General features: G+C 33.4%; 2 protein-coding genes across 2 annotated transcripts; one reads left to right on the top strand and one right to left on the bottom strand.

Annotated features, from left to right (window-relative positions):
- Positions 1-621: 621 nt before the first annotated feature.
- LOC145569063 (receptor-like protein Cf-9 homolog) lies at positions 622-3,635 on the top strand. Its single transcript, XM_081628438.1, has one exon. It carries the CDS (start codon positions 713-715, stop codon positions 3,488-3,490), a length of 2,778 nt encoding a protein of 925 aa, XP_081484564.1. The 5' UTR covers positions 622-712; the 3' UTR covers positions 3,491-3,635.
- Positions 3,636-6,352: 2,717 nt separating this feature from the next.
- LOC145566774 (receptor-like protein 6) lies at positions 6,353-8,335 on the bottom strand. Its single transcript, XM_081626088.1, has one exon. The coding sequence runs from the start codon at positions 8,333-8,335 to the stop codon at positions 6,353-6,355; it is 1,983 nt and encodes a 660-aa protein (XP_081482214.1).
- Positions 8,336-13,207: the final 4,872 nt, after the last annotated feature.

Raw genomic sequence — 13,207 nt, 5'->3', positions numbered from 1 at the left:
ATTAGTCTATGGTTGGTGGTACCCTACCAACACTAAAATCCTGGCTCTGCCACTGTCCATATTTACTAATATTATTTGTATACCAAACAATCTTTAGAGACGATATGATGATATTATCTTAATTAAATTACATGGTGTTATTTGGATTATTGAGTGGTGGGCGATATTGTTTTGACATTATCGATTTGTGTATGGTCGGTGGTACCCTACCAACACTAAAATCATGGATCCGCCACTGCGCCCTTATCTACTAATATTATTTGTACACCAAACAATCTTTATAGACGATGATATTATCTTAATTAAATTACATGATGTTATTTTTATTGGATTATTGAGTGGTGGACGACATTCTTTTGACATTTCAACTTAGTAATAACTAATAAGTTCATTAGATCAAAAGCCTTAAACTCTGAGGTTCCTAATTTCTACATATCCAACAACTAAGTCAAAGTCTAATGAAAACCAAAGCTTTCAGATTATAATAATATTAATATATTGATTTTAATAATTTTTTTTTTTTTTTGTTTTTTTGATTGAAGGATACACTTTAGTATACATATATAATATAGCACATCATTTCCTCGATTGTAATTTACACAACTCTTCACATTTCTTCCTTTCTTAAAAGTATTGAGCACTTCAAATGCTACACAATACACTAAAAATATAATCCAATATTTACACCAAAAAGAAAATATAAGCCAATATAATGTTGCACCACCTATGGAAATCCTATGTGAGTTTAATTTTACTTTTGTTGAGTGTTAATTTAACGGGTCATAGTCTCTCCTTTTTGAACTTTTCCAATTCTTCCAAACACCTTTGTAGAAGGGATGAAATGTTTGCATTGCTTGATTTCAAAAATTCCTTCACTATCAATGCTTTGGCATCTGAAGATTGCTTCGATCAAGACACATATTTTATCACCGGAGGATCCGGCCAAGTTCCTAAGGCAAAGACTAAGTCATGGAAGTTGGAAAATGATTGTTGTAAATGGGACGGAGTGACTTGCCATCCATCAACTGGCCATGTGATTGGCCTCGACCTTAGTTGTGCTCAGCTTAATGGTACCATTGGATCCAATAGTACACTCTTCCAACTCCGTCATCTCAAAACACTTGATTTGGCATTCAATTTCTTCTATGGTTCCTACGTCTCACCTCAATTTGGTAAATTCTTACACTTAACTCACCTTAATCTTTCTGATTCGAACTTTCAAGGTGCAGTGTCTTCTAAAATTAGCCATCTCCAACAATTGACTTCCCTTGATCTTTCTTCTAGTGGACTTGACATGCCAAATTTCAAAGTCATAGTAGAAAATCTAACAGCTTTAACACATATTAATCTTAATAACGTTTATATCGGTTCTGATATAGCTCTATCATTAGTAAATAGATCATCCTTAACCTACTTATCATTATCCGGTTGTTCCTTGCAAGGGAAATTACCTTCCGAAATTTTGAGCTTGCCACGGTTGCAAGTTCTCAAAGTAGGGTATAACATCGATCTACACATAGACATGCAGTTGGGTAGTTGGAGCAAATCCCTTAACATTTTAGATCTTTCTTTCTTAAACATATCTAAGCAATTGCCTTATTTTCTTAACCAATCAAAGCCTTTGAGAAAATTATCACTACATGGGTGTAGATTGTACGGAACTATACCACCTTGGGTATGGAACATCTCGGAAGTAATCGAGCTTGGAGATAATCATCTAGTCGGATCCTTTCCATCCAATAAGCTTTTCAATAATCTCCCATCACTAGTGAGCTTAGATCTTAGCTCAAATAACTTTAGTGGCATTGTTGATCTAAGTATGTTTTCAGAGTCCAAATATCTTAGAATCCTTTATTTGTCAAATAGTGGTCTATCAGTGATATCTTCTCGCAGTCATACACTTAACTCCTCCTTATTCTTGCCCAAACTTGAAATTTTAATGCTCTCATCTTGCAATATTAGTGAATTCCCATCTTTGAGTGCCCCTGAATATTTATGGTGGTTAGACTTATCAAACAATAACATTCACGGAGAGATTCCGAAATGGTTACATGGCATGGGTCAGGTAGTTAATGCTAATGAAGATCGAGTCATGACATTAAACCTTTCTCGAAACTCTTTAACTTGTGGCCTTGAGAATCTCCCATGGAAGAAATTGTCGTCTCTCGATCTATCATCCAACATGTTACAAGGGCCTCTACCAAATTTTCCAAACAATCTAGTACTTGACGAATTAAATGCCTCAAATAACAAACTAAATGGTACCATCAATCCATCCATTTGTAATTTGAGTGAAATTGGAGTCCTTGATCTATCCAACAACACTTTAGCTGGTGAAATTCCACTTTGCTTAGGAAACTTTAGCTATTTTCTTACTGTATTAAATCTCCAATCGAATAGGCTCAATGGCACCCTACCATCAAATTTCACCAAGTGTAACTCTTTAGCGTATCTAGATTTGAGTGACAATCAATTGGAAGGGGTGGTACCTTACTCTTTGTCCCGGTGTCAATATTTGAATGTCCTAAATCTTGGTAATAATAAGTTGGAAGGTGCATTTCCCTCAAGTTTAGACAGCCTTCCACGGCTGCAAGTTCTCAATCTTTGCTTTAATAACTTCCATGGTCCTCTCGTTAGCGTATCAAAGGTTAAGCATCCATTTTCAAAGCTTCAAATCTTTGACATCTCCAACAATGATTTCTATGGCAAGTTACCTTTAAGATATATAGATAATTTTACAACCATGATGAATATGAATGAGTCTAGTCTTGGGAATCCACAATACATGGGTGCCAAAGGCTTTACATACTCATATTCCATCGAGTTGACATTCAAGGGACGACAACAGCTATACATGAAGATCATCACCACTATGTCGACTTTGGATATGTCCAACAACAAATTTGAGGGAGGGATTCCGAATTCCATAGGAAAATTACACTCACTCCGAGGCCTTAATCTGTCACACAATCTTCTCACTGGTAGCATTCCTCCCTCAATTGGTATGTTGTCCTTGCTCGATTGTTTGGACCTTTCATCAAATAGGCTCATTGGTCATATTCCTCAAGAATTAACCAGTTTAACTTTTCTTGAGGTCTTTAATGTGTCAATGAACCTACTAAAAGGTCCTATACCTCATGGGAACAACTTTAATACGTTCTCAGCTGATTCATACAAGGACAACCTTGGATTGTGTGGACAACCATTGCTTGAGTGTGGAGCTAGTCGTGTACCATCTATAAACAACACCGGAGATGATGATGAAGATCTTTCTAACGACGATGGGAATACATTATCGATGTGGGAAATCGTGATGATGGGATTTGGCAGCGGTGTGGTGGTTGGCTTGGCTTGGGGATACTATATGCTCTCTGTAGGAAAGCCCTTTTGGTTTATCAAGTTGTCTTACAAAATGGAGTTGGCTTTGCTTGGTTTTTGGGACCAGCAATTTGGTAGACGAGGAAGAAGAGCAAAATCAATAAGGAAGTAATAAATTCGTTCAAGATTTTTTGTGACTTTACGATCATCTTACGCATAACACACTTAAGTCTTCTCTGTTGTATTTTTTTTTTTAAATTTCTCAGAAAAATGCTATCACAATATATATGACGAAATAAAATGTCACAATCTTAGTTCTTCAAAAAAAAAAATGTCACAATCTTAAGTTGTTACATATTGTTGATGATGTGTCGAGTAGGGATCGATGATGATACGATTTAGTCCCTTACCCCAATTTAATCTTTGAAACTCAAATTTTCAAGGTAAAGTTAGTTCCCTTAGGTCGCCGGACAACCGGAAGCATTTGTTGATAGTTCAAGCCTGAATGAGTGAGCACTTGATATAATTTTGTGAAAAAATTTTCCTCCAAAATGCTACGAAGTATTTATTTATTTATTATTTTAAAAATAATTCTATTAAAATTTGAAATTCTTTAAATAAATTTTACACATGTATGAATCTGTTAATTTTAAGCAAAGTTTTAGATTGGAAAATTGACAAGTAATACTAATACTCACTTTGCCTCGGAATCAATAGTCAATTAGTCCCGTTGATAGTGTATTTTAAAGTTTTGAACGAGCTAAGTAACGTGACAACTAAATCTCGAAAGGAATAACATCTTAATTTAATAATTTTATACACATTGACATGTTATAATGAAATCCATATGTACAATTAGCATTATAAAGTTCAAGATATTAATGGTCAATAAATGGCTCTTCAGAGTATTATGAATTTGTTGGTTTGTTTGGAAAGCTTTCACTTTCACTATTAATAAATCTATCATAAGTAACATAGAAGAATAGAGGCCTGATTTCTTATCCTACGCCGCAGTGCTAAGTGCGCATCACAGTAAAGAGAAATAGAAGCAAAAATGGTAAAAAGGGCATATAAATGGTTTTAATTTAAATTAGGTACCATAGTTACTTTGCTAGATTAGTCAGCATTGTATATTTGTATTTGCACTTGACTTAAAACCATGCTTCAAATTGACTAGTGTATGTATTGTACCATTTGTAGTATTGGATAAGATTAGTTAGCGATAGTAGGATCAAGATTAGTTGGTTAATATAGTCCTCGACATATTGTTGATCATATAACAAGCATTTATCTACCTCCATAACAAATGCCCAACTCAATGAATTACAATGGGAATTCATATTACAATGCTCGATGAGTAATGATGGGATTGTTCATAGTAGAAGGATTTGATAAATAGGCGACATGGTTGGTTTGTTAGCTATAAAAGAATCTCCCACCAAATTGGCTATAGTTATAGCTAGATTTCATCGCACTATAAACCACTAGCTAACCAATTGTACATATATATGTAATAGATTTATAGTTGCGGAGTAAAAATTTAATTATAGATTTCTTAACTTGCGCACACGTACTCAAATATTCAATAAATCACCACTTTAAACCACCAAATTAAAGGTTTTTCAAATGCATGCAAACTTGCATATATCATCAAGGTATATCGTATATATCTCTTAGCATGTTTGCAAACTTGCATAAATAGATCTCACCCGACAAAGATATTTAACTTGTATTTTCTCTTTTTGAAGTCATCCCTTGTTTATTAGTCGTGAATTAAAATATAAAATTGGAAAAAAAAAAGGTATGTCCTAACTTTTACGAGACTCTAATTAAGATATACCCCTTGTTTAATTGTGATTTTATTTAATCCACCCCTTGATATAATGATTTCCCCTGAGGTGTCAATTCGGGATAGATTCGGTGAGTTCAGGTCAGGTCGAGTTTATATCAAGGTTGGATCATGCTAAATTATTGTGTCTATACAATTCGAAATCAATATGAATCGGGGTGTTTTCAGGTCAAATTATTGGGTCGATCGAGTCAGTTTTTGACACCTCGACTTTCTATATGTATTACTCCGTATTTGTCTTTTGAGCTACTCCAACTTTTGGTCCTTTTCTTATGTATATTGTATATAACGGTGTAGTGTGTAGTTTGGAAAACCTTAGTATAATGTAGTATAGATTGAAAAATATGTAGAGAAGTCCAAAAATTAAATACAGGGCCTTATTTCCTTCTTAGTGAGTGATTGTTTCCTTCTTAAAATAAATTTCAAAAGTTTGTATGTGGTGATGTAGTAGTCAATGCCCCAGTTGATGAAATAATCCACATTTCAGATCCTTTCATACCCCTATAACTTTTGAAATAAGTGAAAATAAAGCGAATGTGGTAGTAATAACTCGAGGAGCATATTGAAAGAGTGGGAAACTAATATCCCCAAGCCATCCCAACAACGATTGAAATAGTTTCCCACTCTTTCAATATGCTCCCATGATCTTCAGAATCATCTTCGTTGTTGTTCACGAATGGCGTGCTATTTCCTCCACACTCGGGCAACGGATCCCCACACAATGCAAGATTCCCCATGTAAGAATCGGATGAGAATGTACCAAAGTTGTTCCCCTGAGGTATAGGCCCTTCAAGTTGGTTTTCTGAAACATTGAAGACTTCAAGAAAGGTTAAACTAACTAGTTTATGAGGAATGCCACCGGTTAACATGTTGGAAGAGAGGTCCAAACTATCAAGCGATGACAATGATCCAATGGATGGAGGAATGTGCCTTGTAAGGCGGTTGTGTGAAAGATTAAGGCCTTGAACTGCGATCAATTTTCCTACATACTCAGGGATTTCTCCTTCAAATGCATTGTTTGATAGATCAAAAAAAGAGAGCGTTTCAATGATCTTCTCATATGGTAATTCGTACCTTTGAATGTCAACATAATGGAATAGTAAGGCCACAACATTGGTACATCGGATTCCATATATTGTGGAAAACCATGGTGACCAGTAATTCTCGTCATTGCTTGAAATTTATTTATGTATGTTGTGGGTATCTTACCGCTGAAGTTGTTACTAGAGAGGTCAAGAATCTGTAACGCGGGATATGGATGAAACGAAAACCACTCACATTATTGATATGATCATGGAAGCCGTTAGAACTCAAGTCAAGGAGTCGAATAAATGGAAGAGTATGCAACCAATAAGGAAATTCATCCTTAAGCTTGTTACTTCTAAGATTGATAGCTTGTAAATTTGTGCATCGTGCCAAAGATCGAGGTAATTGCCCTTGCAACCTATTATTACTTAAGTCTAGGTATCGTAAGCTATCACACTTGGAAAAAGTTATAGGAAGAGTTCCACGAATGTTATTCGATCCTAAATTCAACAAATTAAGGCCACTATTTAAGCTTCCTAGACAATGTGGGAAATCTCCACTCAAATTGTTGTTAGATAAGTCAAGAACCCAAAGTGATGTTAAGTTGCAAATGGATGAAACAATTGGACCTGTAAAATTGTTGTTTGCAGCTAAAAAGAATTGGGTGTAAGGTGATGAAATGATTGGGAGACGTCCTGTTAGCTTATTATTAGAGATTTCGATATAATTCAAAGTACCCCAAGGGAGGTTTTCAAGAACTCCGGTTAAAGAGTTGGATGAAAGATCCAATAAATTTATCAACGATTCTTTGATTAGTTGTTGTAACCACTTGGGGAATTCACCATGAATACTAGTGTTGGATAACCCTAAATTTTGCAAAGAATTAGCTGAAGTGGAGATAACTGATGAGTTTACGGGACCATTAGTTATGGTCACGGAAAGGCCGCTGTTAGACAAGAAAAGAGATCGGAGCTTTGGAAGGTTAGAAAAAACTTGATAAAGGCTAACACTACTCCTAAAGTTATTGAATGAGAGGTTAATCATGTCTAATGACTTTAAGCTAAACAACCAAGCCGAAACTTCTCCAACAAGCATATTTTTTCCTAAATATAGAGTAATTAAACATGAGAGCTTGCTTATGTTCATTGTGGAAGGAAGACTGCCGGTTAATTCATTATGACTAAGGTCTATCCTTTCAGAAATATTCCACACCCAACTTGGAAAAGTCCCACGTAGATTGGTACTCTGCAAATATAATGATTTCAAATGATTTAATCGACTATAAAAAGAGGGTATATTAGAAGAAAAATTGGAATAGCTAAGAATTAAGGATTCCAAGGGGCTACTCCAATTATACAATGATGGGAAATGAAAGTTTGTCGCGTCATTGTACCCGAGATTGAGTTTCTTTAGGTGTGGTAGGTTAAGAATACTAGTAGGGAACTCACCTTGTAAATTGCATCCTTCAAGATTAAGATATGAAAGTGAAGTTAAGTTAGTAATGGTTTGAAAAATTTGTGATGTCTCTAGTTTTATTCCACTTAGACCTAGTCGTTTCAGCTTTGTAAGGTTGTTAATGACCAACTTGACATTTGAGAATTCAAGATCATTTCCTGATAAATCAAGAGATGTCAATCTAGTGAGTTGAGATATTTCAAGAGGGACCTTACCAGAAAAATAAGAATAAGAAAGGTCTAAATGTTTAAGAAAATGAAACTGACCAAATTTGTGCGAAATATTGGATGAAGAAAAATCATTCCATGAAAAATTAAGCCTCTGAAGTTGGCTTAGTTGGAATAGATAGCTATTTGAATTGATGGTTCCGACGATACCATTGTTGTAAAGGTTAAGTGCAATAACATGATGAGTAAGAGGATGACAAGTAATTCCATCCCATTCACAACCATCAGAACCTCGTTTCCATGATCTTGTATTATTTGTATTTATAGGGTAGTAGGTATTAGCTCGTGTAAAAAAGCTGAAGGATTCTTTTAAGTGAAGCAATGCATAATACTCATCTTCATGACATGGGTTTGAAGTTGTATTACGGAGAGAAGGTGGTGAGCAAGTGACAAATACAAGATTGTAAGCAAGGCATAGACAAAGTAACGAAAAATGTAGTATTATGGAAGGGGTAAACATGGCTTTTATTTGGTGAAGTTTACAAGTGTTTGAGAATAACTAAAGTTGAGCACTTGTAGTTTGTTGTATTTGTACAGTTGTACACACCAAATTTATAGAGAAATTGAAGATAATAGAACAGAGAAATGCTTCACTCAATATTTTTTGTTTTTATATGAAGTTTTTGGCTTGTTTAGCCGACTTTTTCTCATCCGTTGGGCCAAGGCATTTGTTGATGATTGAAAAGTACGCCCAGGAAAAAATTTCACACTTTTCCTTCATAGCTCCTAATTTGCCAGCAAAAAATCTAGGTACTCGTCAAAATTTTCGTGACTTACACTAAATAATACAAGTGATACAACCCCTTTCTGTTTTTTTTATTTAAATATTCGTTACATTTTTAACTTTTCATACTTGATATTGTAAAATCTTGACTATAGTATCTCTAATTATGTGTTAGTATTCATGTCAAAAGTCAAAGTGTAAAAATTCGAAGAAACAACTCAAACAAGTGTAGTAGTCTAGTACATGTTCACCATAATTTTTGCAGAAATTTGATATTGCATTCCTTCATACAACTATAACTGTATAAGTATAACTTAGAAACTTAAACCACCTATTATGATAGCATAGGCAGTTGGGTCTTGTGTGGAAATAATGGTCCTGCTATGATAAGGCTGTCCATGCCAAGAATTTTATTTCATTAATCCGGGTTAAATTGTTAATTTATTACTACCTCATATTTCAAAACTTCAAATTACATAACACAACCAACTGAGGCATGAAGTTAATGTCCTAGTTAAGGAAGCTCAACACGATGGAGAAATAATAATAATTTTCATTTAGGATAAATTGGCAAAAGCTAATCGTGTTTGTTAAGATGACAAAAAGTGAAAACTCCCTCGGTTTCTGTTTGTTAGTCTTATACTCTTATTTAGAATATTTTGACTATTAAAAATTTAATGAAATCTTTTAATTTTCTCTCTTTATATAAAAGAAACATAATTATATAAGATCTAGTTTTATTCATCTCGATGGATACATTATTAATAGCTAACTTTTATAATTTTTGCTAACGTGAAATTAAAGATATATGTGATAAAAAATTTGCATCGATATACTTAAATGAAACTAATATTATAAAATGAAGGAACAATAAATTGATCTAAACATTGACCGATTTCATCCACATAATTTCAACATGTATTCAAAATAAATACTAATCTAGGAAATATACTCCCTCCGTCCCTTAGCTTAATTAGATTCTTACTTCTAACATTTATTCATCACATAATAGAGAGAAGTAGAAATCTAATTAAGGGACGGAGGAAGTATTACGTAGTAAATCACTATTTAACGTGAGTGACAGCTCTCAAGACATTCTTACGTAGCAAGATCCTTCTACTCCAATATTTTTAGCTGTAAAGATCGATATTTGATAAAATCGTAAATAATCCAAGATTGTGAGGTTAGTTAATATTATCCCTAAAACTTGTATGATTTCCAAGTTAACAAGAATAACAGCGTAAGGCTAGAGCTTAACTTTCATTGTAACATTGATCTTGTAGCTAATTATTTTGTCCTTAGGAGGATCTTCACTGTATAAGAGGTTGTATATATATATTTCAGGGTATAACCAAGTTTATTTATATGTTTATGTATTTAACGTTTACAAATGTGTATGTGGAGAATGGGTAAGTCAAAAATAAAATGTGATAAAAAAAATTAAAATAAAAAAGCAAATATGGATTTATGAAATCAAGTTTTTAAAAGTCTTGGTAAACGCACATGTTAGAAAAAATTGTACGAGGAGCTAGTTGTTTCAAATCACCAAATGAATGTGTTAGAAAAATTAGGCCTTCTATTTTCTTGAGTGTTGACCCAGAATCTAGATGATGACTTAAAGGTCAACTAAAGAAGACAATGACTTAAATAGGAATTAATTAAATTATGCAAGAGTGATGTGCTTAAGCTATTTTCGATCTACTACTAATTTCTTCTTCTAGTCTCTATCATCACTTAAGTGGCCACTTTTCTCTCTCAAATTTCTACTCTTTATCTTTATCATATAAGTGAAAGAGAGATAATAATGGTAGTGCACCCTAAAATATCCAAATCCTCTTTATTTATGCATAGTATTTAATTTTAAATAATCAACAATATAAAATTCTATTAGTGATATCTACTAACAGTCGTACACTGAAATTTTTTCCATGGAGCTAGGCAGATGCACAATGCTCCGTGCATCCGTTTTCTTTTTAAAAAGGCGGAATGAACATTTAGTTGTTCAATAAAGAACATACAGTTATTTTATAAAGAACAACTAGCTATTTTATAAAGATTATCACATATAGTTGTATTGTAATGAACATATAGAAGTTTTGTAAAGAACATATAGCTAGCTATTGTAAAAAACATCAAACTTTATGTTCTTTATATATATCTAAAGAACATCCGTAATATTAATAAAGAACATGATAGTTAGAGGTGGTCAACTTCAGCCCGGCCTGATCCGGCCCGAAAATAAGGCAAGTTTGGGCAAGCCTAAAAATGTATTTTTAGTTAAAACTCCAAACCCGACCCGAAAAAGCCCGAAAAGCCTTCTATATTTTCCGGGTTTGGGCACGAGATATTATGTTAAGGCCCGGCCCGACCTCAATTTTTGATCTCCTATAATGATAATTTTATGTAATGAACATTATTTTTATTCAGCCACCATAATCTAAAGACAAAATTAAAAGAATATTTCAAAATAAACAATAAACATTATGTCATAAAAAAAGTACATTATACTGACAATCAAAGAACATGAAGATAATGAACATTATTTAACATTCTATAAGATGTTCTTTTCACTTTAACTGAATGTTCTTTACATTTCTATACAATGTTCTTTACAATTCTATAACATATTCTTTTTCACTTTAACTAAATGTTCTTTACATTTCTATGCATGTTCTTTCCACTTTTTTTAGAAGGGATGCGCCATGCGGATCGTGCATCCGCCTGCAGGAACCACGCATTGGTCGTACACTTAACTCCTCATTAATCTTGCCCAAACTCAGCTTGAAATATTATGTCTTTTATACATCTTGCAATACTAGGTTAATTAGTTCCCGTGTCACGCACGGTAATTTTCATTAACTATTACTATTAAATTATTATTACAATTAATTTTTTATAATTAAAAAAAATAGCTAAACATATTGTTGTCAAATTTTGATAAAAATACTGACTACAAAATTTGTGATAGATACGTAGTATAAAAATAATATGTAATAAATTAAAGATATGATAATTGTAAAATATTTAAAAGATTGAAATGAATGATTTATTTAAATAGCTATAAATATATGTCAAATCTTTTTATTTTAAGTAATTATATTGGATTAGATTTAGGTATGATTAAGGAATTACTTTTTGTACAAGATTTGTTTCTTAAATATATGTTATTCAGCAAAGCAAAAAAAAAAAGACTAAGGACACATCAAGAGGTGACACGTTTCATTGTTGGTGTGTCTTTTAATATATATATATATATATATATATATATATATATATATATATATATATATATATATATATATATATATATATATATATATATATATATATATATATATATATATATATATATATATATATATATATATATATATGTTGGAACATTTATGGAATAAATGGAGCTTATGTATCATATATGAAATTTATATTATGCTAGGAGTTGAGGAGGATTAGTATGATGATTATATATACTTAGAGGTATAGCAAAGCAAGATGTATAAAAGTGACAAAACAAGGCAAAATTGACAAATTTGTGCTTCGCCCTGGCTGCCAGGGCAATCTTGCCCTGTAAGGTGAGCACGAGTAAAGATTGTCAATTATCTCAATTTCATTGTGATGTTGCTCGCGCCCGATAGGGCTCCATTGCCCAATCTGCCAGGGCGAAGGGGGTTTGTCAATTTTTACATGTTTTACAAAAGTGTAATGCGCGCCCAACCGGGCTCCCTTGCCCGGTCTGACCGGATGGAGTTCAAAACTGACGGTTTTGATAGTTTTTGAACGGTTTGCTTTGTGAACTGACATATCCGTTGGAAGTAAAATTGCTCTTCATATAAACTCTATAAATAGGAGTTTATATGACATGTATGAGGGATGACATTAGAATTACAAATCATTCTTGCTTACTTTGAGAGAAAATCTGCAGTAATTTTCTTAGAGTGAAAACAAACACATTTCTATTCAAACTTTGTTTCCACCATCTCGTGCCATCTTCTCAAATCCATTCAATAATTTCCACCATCTTAGCGAAAACTATCAAAAATTGCTTCATCTCGAATCGTTCCTTTCTCGAATCAAATAATAACCTCCCCAATCATAGTGAAAGCTATCGAAGGTTGTTTCATCTCGAACCATCCTTCTCATGTCCAAGCAAGAGGCTCTTTTGATCTTAAAGCCTCATATTGAAAACTTCTTCATCTTGAATTTTCAAATCTTCTTGTCTTTACTTTTAGGAGTAATCGACCTTTCTAGCTTTGCGAAGAACCTTATCTTAAGATTCTCCAAGTCAATCTCCATAGAAATCTCCATCCTAGGAATCTTTTGTGATTACAATTAATCACTAATCAAATTAGTTTTCAAATTTGCTTAATAAATATGTAATCGATAATTTGATCGTCATCAGGCCGATCATCAATCAAGACTGTAATCGGGCCGACTACTGATCAAAGGTGTCAAAAGTTGTTCATTTGATATGATCGTCATCAGGCCGATCTTCAATCAAGGTGCAATCGGGCCGATTACCAATCATGTCAATTTGCTTATAGGGGCTAACTGGCGTACCAAGGAACCCGAAATTACTACATGAGGTCTGCATAATCATTTATGGGGGCC

This window comes from Chenopodium album, chromosome 11 (assembly GCF_948465745.1).
Source record: "Chenopodium album chromosome 11, dcCheAlbu1.1, whole genome shotgun sequence".
NCBI classification, from domain to species: Eukaryota; Viridiplantae; Streptophyta; class Magnoliopsida; order Caryophyllales; family Amaranthaceae; genus Chenopodium; species Chenopodium album.
This window is presented reverse-complemented; position numbering and strand designations above follow the sequence as displayed.